This window comes from Schistocerca nitens, chromosome 10 (assembly GCF_023898315.1).
Source record: "Schistocerca nitens isolate TAMUIC-IGC-003100 chromosome 10, iqSchNite1.1, whole genome shotgun sequence".
In the NCBI taxonomy this organism is placed as follows: domain Eukaryota; kingdom Metazoa; phylum Arthropoda; class Insecta; order Orthoptera; family Acrididae; genus Schistocerca; species Schistocerca nitens.
Genome location: NC_064623.1, coordinates 58,622,895 through 58,635,638, shown reverse-complemented (window position 1 = coordinate 58,635,638; position 12,744 = coordinate 58,622,895). Strand labels below are relative to the sequence as shown.

At 49.0% G+C, this 12,744-nt stretch overlaps 1 protein-coding gene across 1 annotated transcript in view; it reads right to left on the bottom strand.

The window, feature by feature from the left end:
* Nucleotides 1–6,645, bottom strand: part of LOC126210277 (venom protease-like) — a 65,841-nt gene extending 59,196 nt beyond the window's left edge. The window contains exon 1 of the mRNA XM_049939472.1: nt 6,487–6,645. Within this exon, the coding sequence (XP_049795429.1) occupies nt 6,487–6,562 (76 nt within the window). The 5' untranslated portion in view covers nt 6,563–6,645. The remainder of the gene's footprint in view (nt 1–6,486) is intronic.
* Nucleotides 6,646–12,744: the final 6,099 nt, after the last annotated feature.

Sequence of the window (12,744 nt, the reverse complement as noted above, 5' to 3'; positions counted from 1 at the left end):
GAAAGCTGGGGCAAAGAAACCTTTGGTTTGCAAATGGTTGGCTGATTTTTCAACCTTTTCAACAATGGAGACCACGCACTTCATGAAGGTTTGCGCCACCTTGGACGCAAACTAAAGTTTGGCAGCTTAAGTCAGAAGATCGTAAAAAGCCATCTAACACAGCAAAAAGAACATCCCTCGACAAAAGAAGGCTACTAGTATTAGAAACAGACAATAACTTGAAATTTCTGAGCATATACTCTTGAAGCACCAGATTTTTTGTGGTTTTAGGGCGCACAACTACAGTGGTCATTAGCGCCCGGACTAAATTACGAATGCACTGCGAGGCACAAGGTTAAAACAGGCACTAAAAGGGACAACACTATAAAAGACACGTTAACAGGCAAGGGCTTAAAAGAAAACAGTATAATCAAATGTCCTTAGACAGGTTTGTCAAGTGGATAAAACGAAGAACGCGAGCAGCTGCTCCTGGGTCATCCGCTAAAATGGCATCCAGAGTACATGGCATTCCAAGATCAACTCGCAGTGTATTAAAATTCGGACAGGACGTTAAAATGTGGCGTACCGTCAGCAATTGCCAACATGGGCAGAACGGCGCCGGCGCAGCCGTCAGCAGATGGCGATGGCTGAACCGGCAGTGTCCAATCCGTAACCGGGCCAAAACGACCTCCTCCCGCCGAGAAGAGCGTGAAGAGGTCGTCCAAGCCGTGGGGAGAGGTTTAGAGGCCCGAAGCTTGTTTTCAATAAGTGTAGCCCAATCGGCATGCCACAGCGATAAAATGCGCTGACAAATGACCCTGCTAAAATCAGATTAAGGCATACAACAAGAAGCGGTCCGAGGCTGGAGGACCGCAGCCGTGGCTGCGGCATCTGCAGTTTCGTTCCCAGGGATACCGACATGGCCAGGAACCCACATAAAGGTAACCGGAGAACCGACGTCCACCAGCTGCTGAAGAGAGCGTTGGATCCGGTGCACGAATGGGTGAACCAGATACGGATCACTGAGGCTCTGGATGGCGCTCAGGGAATCAGAGCAGATGACATAAGCAGAATGTCGGTGGCGGCGGATGTAAAGAACAGTCTGGTAGAGGGCAAATAGCTCAGCCGTGAAGACCAATCATTGGCCATGAAGCCGGTATTTGAAACTGTGTGCCCCGACAATAAAAGAACACCCGACACCGCCATTGATCTTAGAGCCATCTGTATAACTGAAGATCTTATTAATGAACTTCGAACGAAGTTCGACAAACCGTGAGCGGTATACCTAAGCTGGGGTAACCTCCTTTGGGAGCGAGCTGAGGTCAAGGTGAACGCGAACCTGAGCCTGGAGCCAAGGTGGCGTTTGGCTCTCGCCCAATCGAGAAAGATTGCAGGGAGTGAAAAATCAAGGTGCTGAAGGAGACGACGAAAGCGAACTCCAGGGGGTAGCAGGGCAGATACATACAAACCGTATTGACGGTCGAGACTGTCGTCAAAAAAGGTACGATAAGACGGGTGGTCGGGCATTGACAATAGCCGACAGGCATACCGACAAAGCAGTATATCGCGCCGGTAGGTTAGTGGCGATTCACCGGCTTCAGCATGAAGACTCTCGACGGGACTAGTATAGAACGCTCCGATCGCAAGACGTAACCCCCGATGTTGTATAGAGTTGAGGCGGCGTAAGATGGACGGCCGTGCAGAGGAGTGTACAAAGCTCCCATAATTCAGCTTTGAGCGGACGATCGACCGATATAGGCGAAGTAGGACGGTTTGATCCGCTGCCCACGACGTACCACTGAGAACACGGAGGACTGTGAGAGAACGGGTACAACGGGCAGCCAAATATGACACATGTGGAGACCAGCTAAGTTTCCTGTCAAATGTAAGACCTAAAAATTTAGTTGTCTTCACGAATGGGAGAGCAACGGGACCGAGATGTAAGGACGGTGGGAGAAACTCTTTGTAGCGCCAGAAGTTAATACAGACCGTCTTCTCGGAATGTACATCAGTCACAGACTGTGGGAATACCGGTAAATGAGAGAACTGAAAAGTTTGAGATGTGTTAAAGACAAGATAGTCCCATATTCACGGGATGGACACAAGGAAGCAGAAGCAGGAATCCTGCACCACCGTTCTAAGCGAGCTATAAGTAAAGGTGGTTTGCCATTATCTTCCTTCGTCCTTGTTCTGTCACGTGTTCATCTGTGTCGTGTGTATGGTTGTGGTGACTGCTTGTACAGGGCAGAGTCGGTCTGTGTTGACAAGGATGAAGGGAAGGAAGGAGGGAAAGCCGGTGTCGGTGAGAAGTCTGCTCCTCCCGAACAGCACTGAGTGGACCGCCGAGATTAATGTCCAAACATCAACAGTGTGACGTGCGGTAACTTCACGAGACACTGCAGAGAGGTTCGGACACGTCCAGGACATTCGCACAATGACTGGTGATCACGACCTTCACGCCACCTCCTGTTCTCCATCTCCTGGACAATTACTGGCAGCAAAAAATTTTTCACCACCAATATTCGAACCAGCTTACCTAGTCGAGAAACACAGCACAACCGTGCGTTAGTGATCTCAGCTATAGAGGTGGGTTGCTAGAGAAGTATGCAAGAAGTTAAGAGCGTTGATTATGTTGTGTCTAGACAAGACAGCCTAGACACAATGAGAGGAAGCCGAAAGGCACGCGCCCAAACCCACGCAGGCTGGCGTGAGGTCTGAAACAGGATACGTAATGAATGCTATAAAGAAAAGCACGTAGCCTCTGGAATACTCAACCCCAATCCACACTTGTAGAACATCGCTCCTGATGATACATTAATAGAATCTCAATACCAACTGAATACGGCGCCCTGCTAGGTTGCAGCAAATGCAGCCGAAGGCCATGCCAACCATCGTCTCGGCAAATGAGAGCGCACCCGTCAGTAATCCATCTCAGGCAAAGTCGGCTGTACAACTGGGGCGAGTGCCAGGACGTCTCTCTAGACCTGCCGTGTGGTGGCGCTCGGTCTGCAATTACTGACAGTGGCGACACGCGGGTCCGGCGTATAGTAATGGACCGCGGCCGATTTAAAGGCTACCACCTAGCAAGTGTGGTGTCTGGCGGTGACACCACAGATTATATAGGAAATGTGAAAATTCTGCACAGAATCGTCACGGAAAAGAGATAAAAAACACTGATTAAAGTGGGGATAGGAATGTGGGTCACATGTTAAGGTATTAGGAAATAAGTTTACTGGAGGGAACTAGTCAGTCCAAAATTGGCAGAGAGAAGACAGGTTGGAATACATGTAATTTTTTTTTTTTTTTTTTTTGTAGAAACGTATCACATACATTACCTTCTTCTTCCTCTTTAGCTTGTGCCTGTATCCCGCATTGGTCGCAGGGTCCGCGTTGTTACTATCGGATTTGGCATGGTTAATTTAAAGGGGTGGCTGGATGCCCTTCCTGTCGCCACCCCATACCCCCTCGGGGTGGAATCAGTGTATCCCTAGATGTTTGCATCTAGTGTGAACCATGGAATACTGCGAACGTGTTTCAGATGTCTGCGAGTCGTGTAACTGAGGCGGGATGCGGGACCAGCCTAGTATTCACGTAGATGTGGAAAACCGCCTAAAAACCACATCCAGGCTGGCCGGTACACCGGCCCACCTCGTTAAGCCGCCGGGCGGATTCGATACGGGGCCGGCGCGCCTACCCGAGTCCACGAAGCAGCGCATTAGCACTCTCGGCTAACCTGGCGAGTCAGATACACTCCTGGAAATGGAAAAAAGAACACATTGACACCGGTGTGTCAGACCCACCATACTTGCTCCGGACACTGCGAGAGGGCTGTACAAGCAATGATCACACGCACGGCACAGCGGACACACCAGGAACCGCGGTGTTGGCCGTCGAATGGCGCTAGCTGCGCAGCATTTGTGCACCGCCGCCGTCAGTGTCAGCCAGTTTGCCGTGGCATACGGAGCTCCATCGCAGTCTTTAACACTGGTAGCATGCCGCGACAGCGTGGACGTGAACCGTATGTGCAGTTGACGGACTTTGAGCGAGGGCGTATAGTGGGCATGCGGGAGGCCGGGTGGACGTACCGCCGAATTGCTCAACACGTGGGGCGTGACGTCTCCACAGTACATCGATGTTGTCGCCAGTGGTCGGCGGAAGGTGCACGTGCCCGTCGACCTGGGACCGGACCGCAGCGACGCACGGATGCACGCCAAGACCGTAGGATCCTACGCAGTGCCGTAGGGGACCACACCGCCACTTCCCAGCAAATTAGGGACACTGTTGCTCCTGGGGTATCGGCGAGGACCATTCGCAACCGTCTCCATGAAGCTGGGCTACGGTCCCGCACACCGTTAGGCCGTCTTCCGCTCACGCCCCAACATCGTGCAGCCCGCCTCCAGTGGTGTCGCGACAGGCGTGAATGGAGGGACGAATGGAGACGTGTCGTCTTCAGCGATGAGAGTCGCTTCTGCCTTGGTGCCAATGATGGTCGTATGCGTGTTTGGCGCCGTGCAGGTGAGCGCCACAATCAGGACTGCATACGACCGAGGCACACAGGGCCAACACCCGGCATCATGGTGTGGGGAGCGATCTCCTACACTGGCCGTACACCACTGGTGATCGTCGAGGGGACACTGAATAGTGCACGGTACATCCAAACCGTCATCGAACCCATCGGTCTACCATTCCTAGACCGGCAAGGGAACTTGCTGTTCCAACAGGACAATGCACGTCCGCATGTATCCCGTGCCACCCAACGTGCTCTAGAAGGTGTAAGTCAACTACCCTGGCCAGCAAGATCTCCGGATCTGTCCCCCATTGAGCATGTTTGGGACTGGATGAAGCGTCGTCTCACGCGGTCTGCACGTCCAGCACGAACGCTGGTCCAACTGAGGCGCCAGGTGGAAATGGCATGGCAAGCCGTTCCACAGGACTACATCCAGCATCTCTACGATTGTCTCCATGGGAGAATAGCAGCCTGCATTGCTGCGAAAGGTGGATATACACTGTACTAGTGCCGACATTGTGCATGCTCTGTTGCCTGTGTCTATGTGCCTGTGGTTCTGTCAGTGTGATCATGTGATGTATCTGACCCCAGGAATGTGTCAATAAAGTTTCCCCTTCCTGGGACAATGAATTCACGGTGTTCTTATTTCAATTTCCAGGAGTGTATATATATATATTATCTGTGCATTACAAATCAGTCTTCATTCTTCATACACTGGACTTGTTTCTGAACAATGACACTGCAAACAACTATTGGAAATAACCGCATTGTTTATGATTCATTAAAATAATCATGTGATCTGCACTAACTACATATAGGATATAACGCGTAACTGTTGCTGTGAGGTGGAGAGATTCGTAATGGAGAGGAAACGTAGCAAGGCGTCCCAAACTATTCGGAACAAAATAAGAGAAATCAAATTATGCTTACAAGGGAACCTCCCCATCGCACCCCCCTCAGATTTGGTTATAAGTTGGCACAGTGGATAGGCCTTGAAAAACTGAACACAGATCAATCGAGAAAACAGGAAGAAGTTGTGTGGAACTATGAAAAAATAAGCAAAATATACAAACTGAGTAATCCATTTGCAAGATAGACAACATCAGAGATTGTGGGAGTTCAGTAGCGCCGTGGTCCCATGGTTAGCGTGAGTGGCTGCGGAACGAAAGGTCCTTGGTTCAAGATTTCCATCGCGTGAAAATTTTAATTTTTTTATTTTCAGTGTATGTGACAAACTCTTATGTTTTCATCACTTTTTTGGGAGTGATTATCACATCCACAAGAAAACCTAAATCGGGCAAGGTAGAAGAATCTTTTTACCCATTCGCCAAGTGTAAAAGTTAGGTGGGTAGACAATAGATTCCTGTCATGTGACGCACATGCCGTCACCAGTGTCGTATAGAATATATCAGACGTGTTTTCCTGTGGAGGAATCGGTTGACCTATGACCTAGCGATCAAATGTTTTCGTTTCCCATTGGAGAGGCACGTCCTTTCGTCTACTAATCGCACGGTTTTCAGGTGCGGTCGCAAAACACAGTCGCTGAACTTATTACAGTGAACAGAGACGTCAATGAACGAGCGGACAGATCATAACTTTGCGAAAATAAAGAAAGTAAACTTTTCACTCGAGGGAAGACTTGAACCAAGAACCTCACGTTTCACAGCTGCTCACGCTAACCACGGGACCACGGCACTCCGGAGCTCACGCTATCCTTGATGTTGCCTATCTTACGCATGGTCTACTCAGTGTATATTTTGCTTATTTTTTTCATAGTTCCACAAAACTTCTTCCTGTTTTCTCGATTGATCTGTGTTCAGTTTTGCAAGGCCTATCCACTGTGCCAACTTATAACTAAATATGAGGGGGGTGCGATGGGGAGGATTCCTTGTTAGAGTGACAGCGAAAACGACAACAGAAGGTATAAAATATCTAGTAAACCAACAGGCCGTTTTGCACGTTTCACAGTGAAAGGTAGTCTTTGCTAGTGATACACTCACCCCGTCTGATAATACTCGTCTTCACCGTAACAACCAACAGCGCAGATACCAGCAAGTAGAGGGCGCGCACCGCCATCGTTCCCGCTGCAAGTGCCGCCGCTGCTGCTGCCACTGTGTTGGCCAGCCGTCGCGTCGCCTTTTATACCGCCACTGCCTCCTGCGTGGTGAAGCACAGTTAGCAACTCTCTGACTGCCTGTCGTAGATTCGATAAGAGCTCTGTGTCGCTAACTGACGCTATCTGCCGCTGTCTATCACTAATACTATCTGACGACATGTCGCTCAGTTCCAGTAAAGTTAATCGTCCGTTAAGTCCCACTACATTTCAAAACTTCACAACTTGGAAACTGAGAGACAAAGAAAATTGCTGTATTAATTCTGCATACAAAAGGTTTCCTCTACGCTGATAGGGTGACCCCCAACCAGCCATCTGTATGCGCTGTAACTGTTCGTTTGAACACTTTCGACATGGTTTTTGCATTTTCGGAAATACCATTTTTGACTGTTACATAAGTGTTGACACGACATACTCTCCATTCTTCACACGTGCTTAAAAATTTAGGTAATACGTGTATTGTACATGAGAGTAAATTTGGTTTTCTGTCTTTTAAGATGATCTGAAAATGCGTTGCGGCCAGAAAATACGTAGGTTGGAACTTAAATCTCTACCGTCTGGTGAGCAAGATGTATGAGACAGGCGAAATACCCTCAGACTTCAAGAAGAATATAATAATTCCAATCCCAAAGAAAGCAGGTGTTGACAGATGTGAAAATTACCGAACTATCAGTTTAATAAGCCACAGCTGCAAAATACTAACACGAATTCTTTACAGACGAATGGAAAAACTAGAAGCCGACCTCGGGGAAGATCAGTTTGGATTCCGTAGAAATACCGGAACGCGTGAGGCAATACTGACCTTACGACTTATCTTAGAAGAAAGAATAAGGAAAGGCAAACCTACGTTTCTAGCATTTGTAGACGTAGAGAAAGCTTTTGACAATGTCGACTGGAATACTCTCTTTCAAATTCTAAAGGTGGCAGGGGTAAAATACAGGGAGCGAAAGGCTATTTACAATTTGTACAGAAACCAGATGACAGTTATAAGAGTCGAGGGGCATGAAAGGGAAGCAGGGGTTGGGAAGTGAGTAAGACAGGGTTGTAGCCTCTCCCCGATGTTATTCAATCTGCATATTGAGCAAGCAGTAAAGGAAACAAAAGAAAAATTCGGAGTAGGTATTAAAATTCATGGAGAAGACATTGTAATTCTGTCAGAGACAGCAAAGGACTTGGAAGAGCAGTTGAACGGAATGGACAGTGTCTTGAAAGGAGGATATAAGATGAACAACAACAAAAGCAAACGAGGATAATGGCATGCAGTCGAATTAAGTCGGGTGATGCTGAGGCAATTAGTTTAGGAAATGAGACACTTAAAGTAGTAAAGGAGTTTTGCTATTTGGGGAGCAAAATAACTGATGATGGTCGAAGTAGAGAGGATATAAAATGTAGACTGGCAATGGCAAGGAAAGCGTTTCTGAAGATGAGAAATTTGGTAACATCGAGTATAGATTTAAGTGTCAGGAAGTCGTTTCTGAAAGTATTTGTATGGAGTGTAGCCATGTATAGAAGTGAAACATGGACGATAAATAGTTTGCACAAGAAGAGAATAGAAGCTTTCGAAATGTGGTGCTACAGAAGGATGCGAAAGATTAGATGGGTAGATCACTTAACTAATGAGGAGGTGTTGAATAGGATTGGGGAGAAGAGAAGTTTGTGGCACAACTTGACTAGAAGAAGGGATCGTTTGGTAGGACATGTTTTGAGGCATCAAGGGATCACAAATTTAGCATTGGAGGGCAGCGTGGAGGGTAAAAATCGTAGAGGGAGAGCAAGAGATGAATACACTAAGCATATTCAGAAGGATGTAGGTTGCAGTAGGTACTGGGAGATGAAGAAGCTTGCACAGGATAGAGTAGCATGGAGAGCTGCGTCAAACCAGTCTCAGACTGAAGACCACAACAACAACAACGGAACTTAAACAGTGGCATCACTGCTGTGGAGACACTATGCAATGGAATCTACTATTGTCGCTGATAACACACGTTGTTGACATACCTACCTTACCTCCGAGCAAATGGACTCGCCCGTCCCACGTCACCGGCGCGCGCACAATCGAGGGAAACACAGTCACTTGTGAGCGAGCGGTCTAACGTAACGGTGTCACTATGTTTTCGAAACAGGAACAGCGGAGTTGGATCAAGATTGACTGTGCCAGAGGTCTTACAGCACGACAGTGTCATCGAGATCTTCGAGAGGCGGGCGGGGAATCGGCATTGCCGTTCAGAACAGTGGCGCGCTGGGTAAAAGCCTTCAACGAAGGTCGGCAAACTGTGGCAGACGTGCATCGGGCAGGTCGTCCTAGCGGCTCTGAAGAAGAAGTGCATGCTGTTACGGCGTTAGTGGACAGTGATAGACGCCAAACGATTCGTGAGCTCTTCCACAAAACCGGGTTAGCGCATACGACTGTGCTTCGTATCCTGAAGAAACGCCTGGGAATGCGTCTGACGATGCACAGCTAACTGCGGAATCGATCCGAACATTTCTAGATGAGATAAAGAAACTTATCCAGTCGTCCAGTAAGGAATTCAGCTCCGACCAATCGGGATTTGAAGAGGAAAACCATATGGAAGGAATCCTGGAAATGAGAGACACTGAGAGAGTTGTATCAAGATCGACTAACACCAATGCCTTAACGCATTATGCGGACTGTTAATCTGAATAGCAAATTGGCTGGGAAGTTATTTATTGCTCTGCAAAAAGTTGGAGGTGCTCTGGCCCCCTACGATTTTTTCTTGTCTGCGTGAGCTTGCAAGGGCAGTAGGGGATATTTAAGTCACAGCAAGCAAGAGTGGGGAAATGGGGGTAAGAGAACTACAACTATGATATGTGAGCCGTGGTAAGATTTGCTGTTTTGAAGAGCGCGCCGCAGCGCGTAGTGTGAAGCAGTCGCCCTCCGTTTCCCCGGCCGGAGTGGCCGAGGGGTTCTAGGGGCTTCAGTCTGGAACTGCGTGACCGCTACGGTCGCAGGTTCGAATCTTGCCTCGGGCATGGATGTGTGTGATGTCCTTAGGTTAGTTACGTTTAAGTAGTTCTAAGTTCTAGGGGACTGATGGCCTCAGCTGTTAAGTCCCATAGTGCTCAGAGCCATTTCGCCCTCCGTTTCTGGCGGTGGCGCCTCTGTGGCAATCGCAGCTTTGGTGTCTCCCTCTCGTGTGAAAGGGGAAAGGTAGGCTGTTCACGTGCATTTAAGGGGCGCTAAGAGCTCGGCAGTCGTCTCCCTTCCCCCAAGCGGATTCTGTACGATCCCATCCCCTTCCCCCACTTCCTTGAAAGGATACGGATCCTGTACACCTCCCATAAACTCGATCCTCCTCACCCGCTAGTCTCCCCTATCCTCTCCCATCCCCGCCCGCTGCCGCGCCTGTATGCCCACGTCCCACCTGGTCTCCATCTCTCCACCCCCCTTACCCTCTCCCAAGGTGGCTTCCGCCAGCTCCCTCTCCCTGATGATGCCCTCCTCCCCTCCATCTACCCCTCCTACCAACTTTGATCCTCCCACCCTCCTCCTATGTTTGCTCCTCTGGGCACCCTCCCTCCCTTCTCTCCCTCTTCCCTTCCTCCTCCATTTCTCCCCACTCCTCCCCCGGGCTTCTCCTCCCCTGTCCCTCTACTCCTGCCCCCATATCCTCAGCCATTGGCATCCTTGTTCTCCCCTCTTCCCCACCTCCCCCTTGTTCCCCTCTTGGCAGCTCCCCGGACTCGCACACGCTAAGTGGACATTCGCGCGCCGGAGATCACCGCCATCAGTGTCTCGTGTGCGCCGTCGTGTTTAGTGTTCAGTGTTCACCGTCACACTCCATCGTTCACCAGTGCCATCGTCATCTTCAGTGTTTGTGCGTCGTATCAACAGTTTGCAGTGGATTATCGTCGAGTGTGAACGGATCCGTGTTTGTCTTTATGTGTATACTGTTTTCTAGCCCACCGTTCTGTAACTTCTATGTCTTCTCATTGTTTTTTCTCATTGTGTTTCCTATGGCCGAAGAGCAGCGTAGAGTGCTGCTGACAGCCTGCCTGTTGTACAGGTTTAAAATAACAATAAAGAAAAAAAAAAACTCGGCAGTTGGTCAGTCTGTCAGTCTCGGCGAGTGTGGTCAGTTGGTCAGCCGGGTGAGTGTGGGACAGTCAGTGTCTGTCTGTCGTCCGGAGTGCTAGTATGTGTCAGGCCGCCAGTCTGCTCGAGTTTGCTCAGGCAATGGGCATTGGCGGTCGGATCGATCGGTTGGTTGGTCGCGCACTGAGACACCAGATGACTTGTCCGTCTTGGGCGTCGGCGCATGTGAGGTCGCCACGTGAGTCCAGTGGGCCGCGGCGTATAGCGAGGGGTAGTGGCTTCACGGCCGACACGAGAGCAACAGGAGTCAACCCACGACATCGGGCTGGCTGGCGTGAGCTGCGACGCCGTGAGACGGGAGATCGGCGCGCCTTCCTGCGTCCATTGATGCGGCTGGCAGTGGACGGTTCGGGAAAGCGTTTTGGGGGTGCTGCGCCAGGTCTTCGCCAGATATCGCAGTTTATTAGAAGTTAAATGATTCGTGATATGTTGTTTCATTTAGTTGTTAGATTCTACTGCTCTTCTTGGTCAGTCTCTCGTCCCCAGCTTGCTCGTCTGTCTCTCGTCCGCATTTGTTAGGCAGTTAGTGTCTGTCTGTCGGTCTGTCGTACGTTAATAGCTGCATCTGTCACATTTGTCGGATTCGGAGTTAGCAAATTTTTTGCTTAAGGTGTAAAGGCCGAATCCCTGGAATATGTTTTTATCTTGCCTATCATCTTGAGAGGCGGTATATGTGTAATGTAGAGCATGTTTGTACATTTTATGTAAAGCTGCATTTCACGGGTTTTTATTTGAATGGTCATTTTAGTATATAAATTTGCCTCCCTTCCACCGTAAGAGTTCTTTTAAAAACATTTTGCACTTTCGGTGGCAAATAATTTTTAATGTGACTGTTTTGTACCATTTCCATCCCTCTTACGGGGCGCATGGTTTATGATTTTGTGTGAGTTGTTAAAATTTTTAATTTAAAGTAACCTGGTGTGTTGCAGATTTGCACCAATGTGGTCTTTCAGAGATTGTTGGAATAAATTGTAACTTGATATTAGAGGGTGCTATCTGATTATAATTTTTAAATCTTTTTTTTTTTTTAAAGAAAGGGTTTTTAGGAATAAAATTTCCATTCGTTGAAAAAAAATTTGTTTTCCATCACTTACCCACTGGCAACTACTTCCACGCTCACATGGTGTTATTAAATGTGTTAATGTTCTTGATGAAGCGCTAGTAAATAAAGTAAATTCTCTAAGAAAAGGTTTTGAAAGTACACTCCTGGAAATTGAAATAAGAACACCGTGAATTCATTGTCCCAGGAAGGGGAAACTTTATTGACACATTCCTGGGGTCAGATACATCACATGATCACACTGACAGAACCACAGGCACATAGACACAGGCAACAGAGCATGCACAATGTCGGCACTAGTACAGTGTATATCCACCTTTCGCAGCAATGCAGGCTGCTATTCTCCCATGGAGACGATCGTAGAGATGCTGGATGTAGTCCTGTGGAACGGCTTGCCATGCCATTTCCACCTGGCGCCTCAGTTGGACCAGCGTTCGTCCTGGACGTGCAGACCGCGTGAGACGACGCTTCATCCAGTCCCAAACATGCTCAATGGGGGACAGATCCGGAGATCTTGCTGGCCAGGGTAGTTGACTTACACCTTCTAGAGCACGTTGGGTGGCACGGGATACATGCGGACGTGCATTGTCCTGTTGGAACAGCAAGTTCCCTTGCCGGTCTAGGAATGGTAGAACGATGGGTTCGATGACGGTTTGGATGTACCGTGCACTATTCAGTGTCCCCTCGACGATCACCAGTGGTGTACGGCCAGTGTAGGAGATCGCTCCCCACACCATGATGCCGGGTGTTGGCCCTGTGTGCCTCGGTCGTATGCAGTCCTGATTGTGGCGCTCACCTGCACGGCGCCAAACACGCATACGACCATCATTGGCACCAAGGCAGAAGCGACTCTCATCGCTGAAGACGACACGTCTCCATTCGTCCCTCCATTCACGCCTGTCGCGACACCACTGGAGGCGGGCTGCACGATGTTGGGGCGTGAGCGGAAGACGGCCTAACGGTGTGCGGGA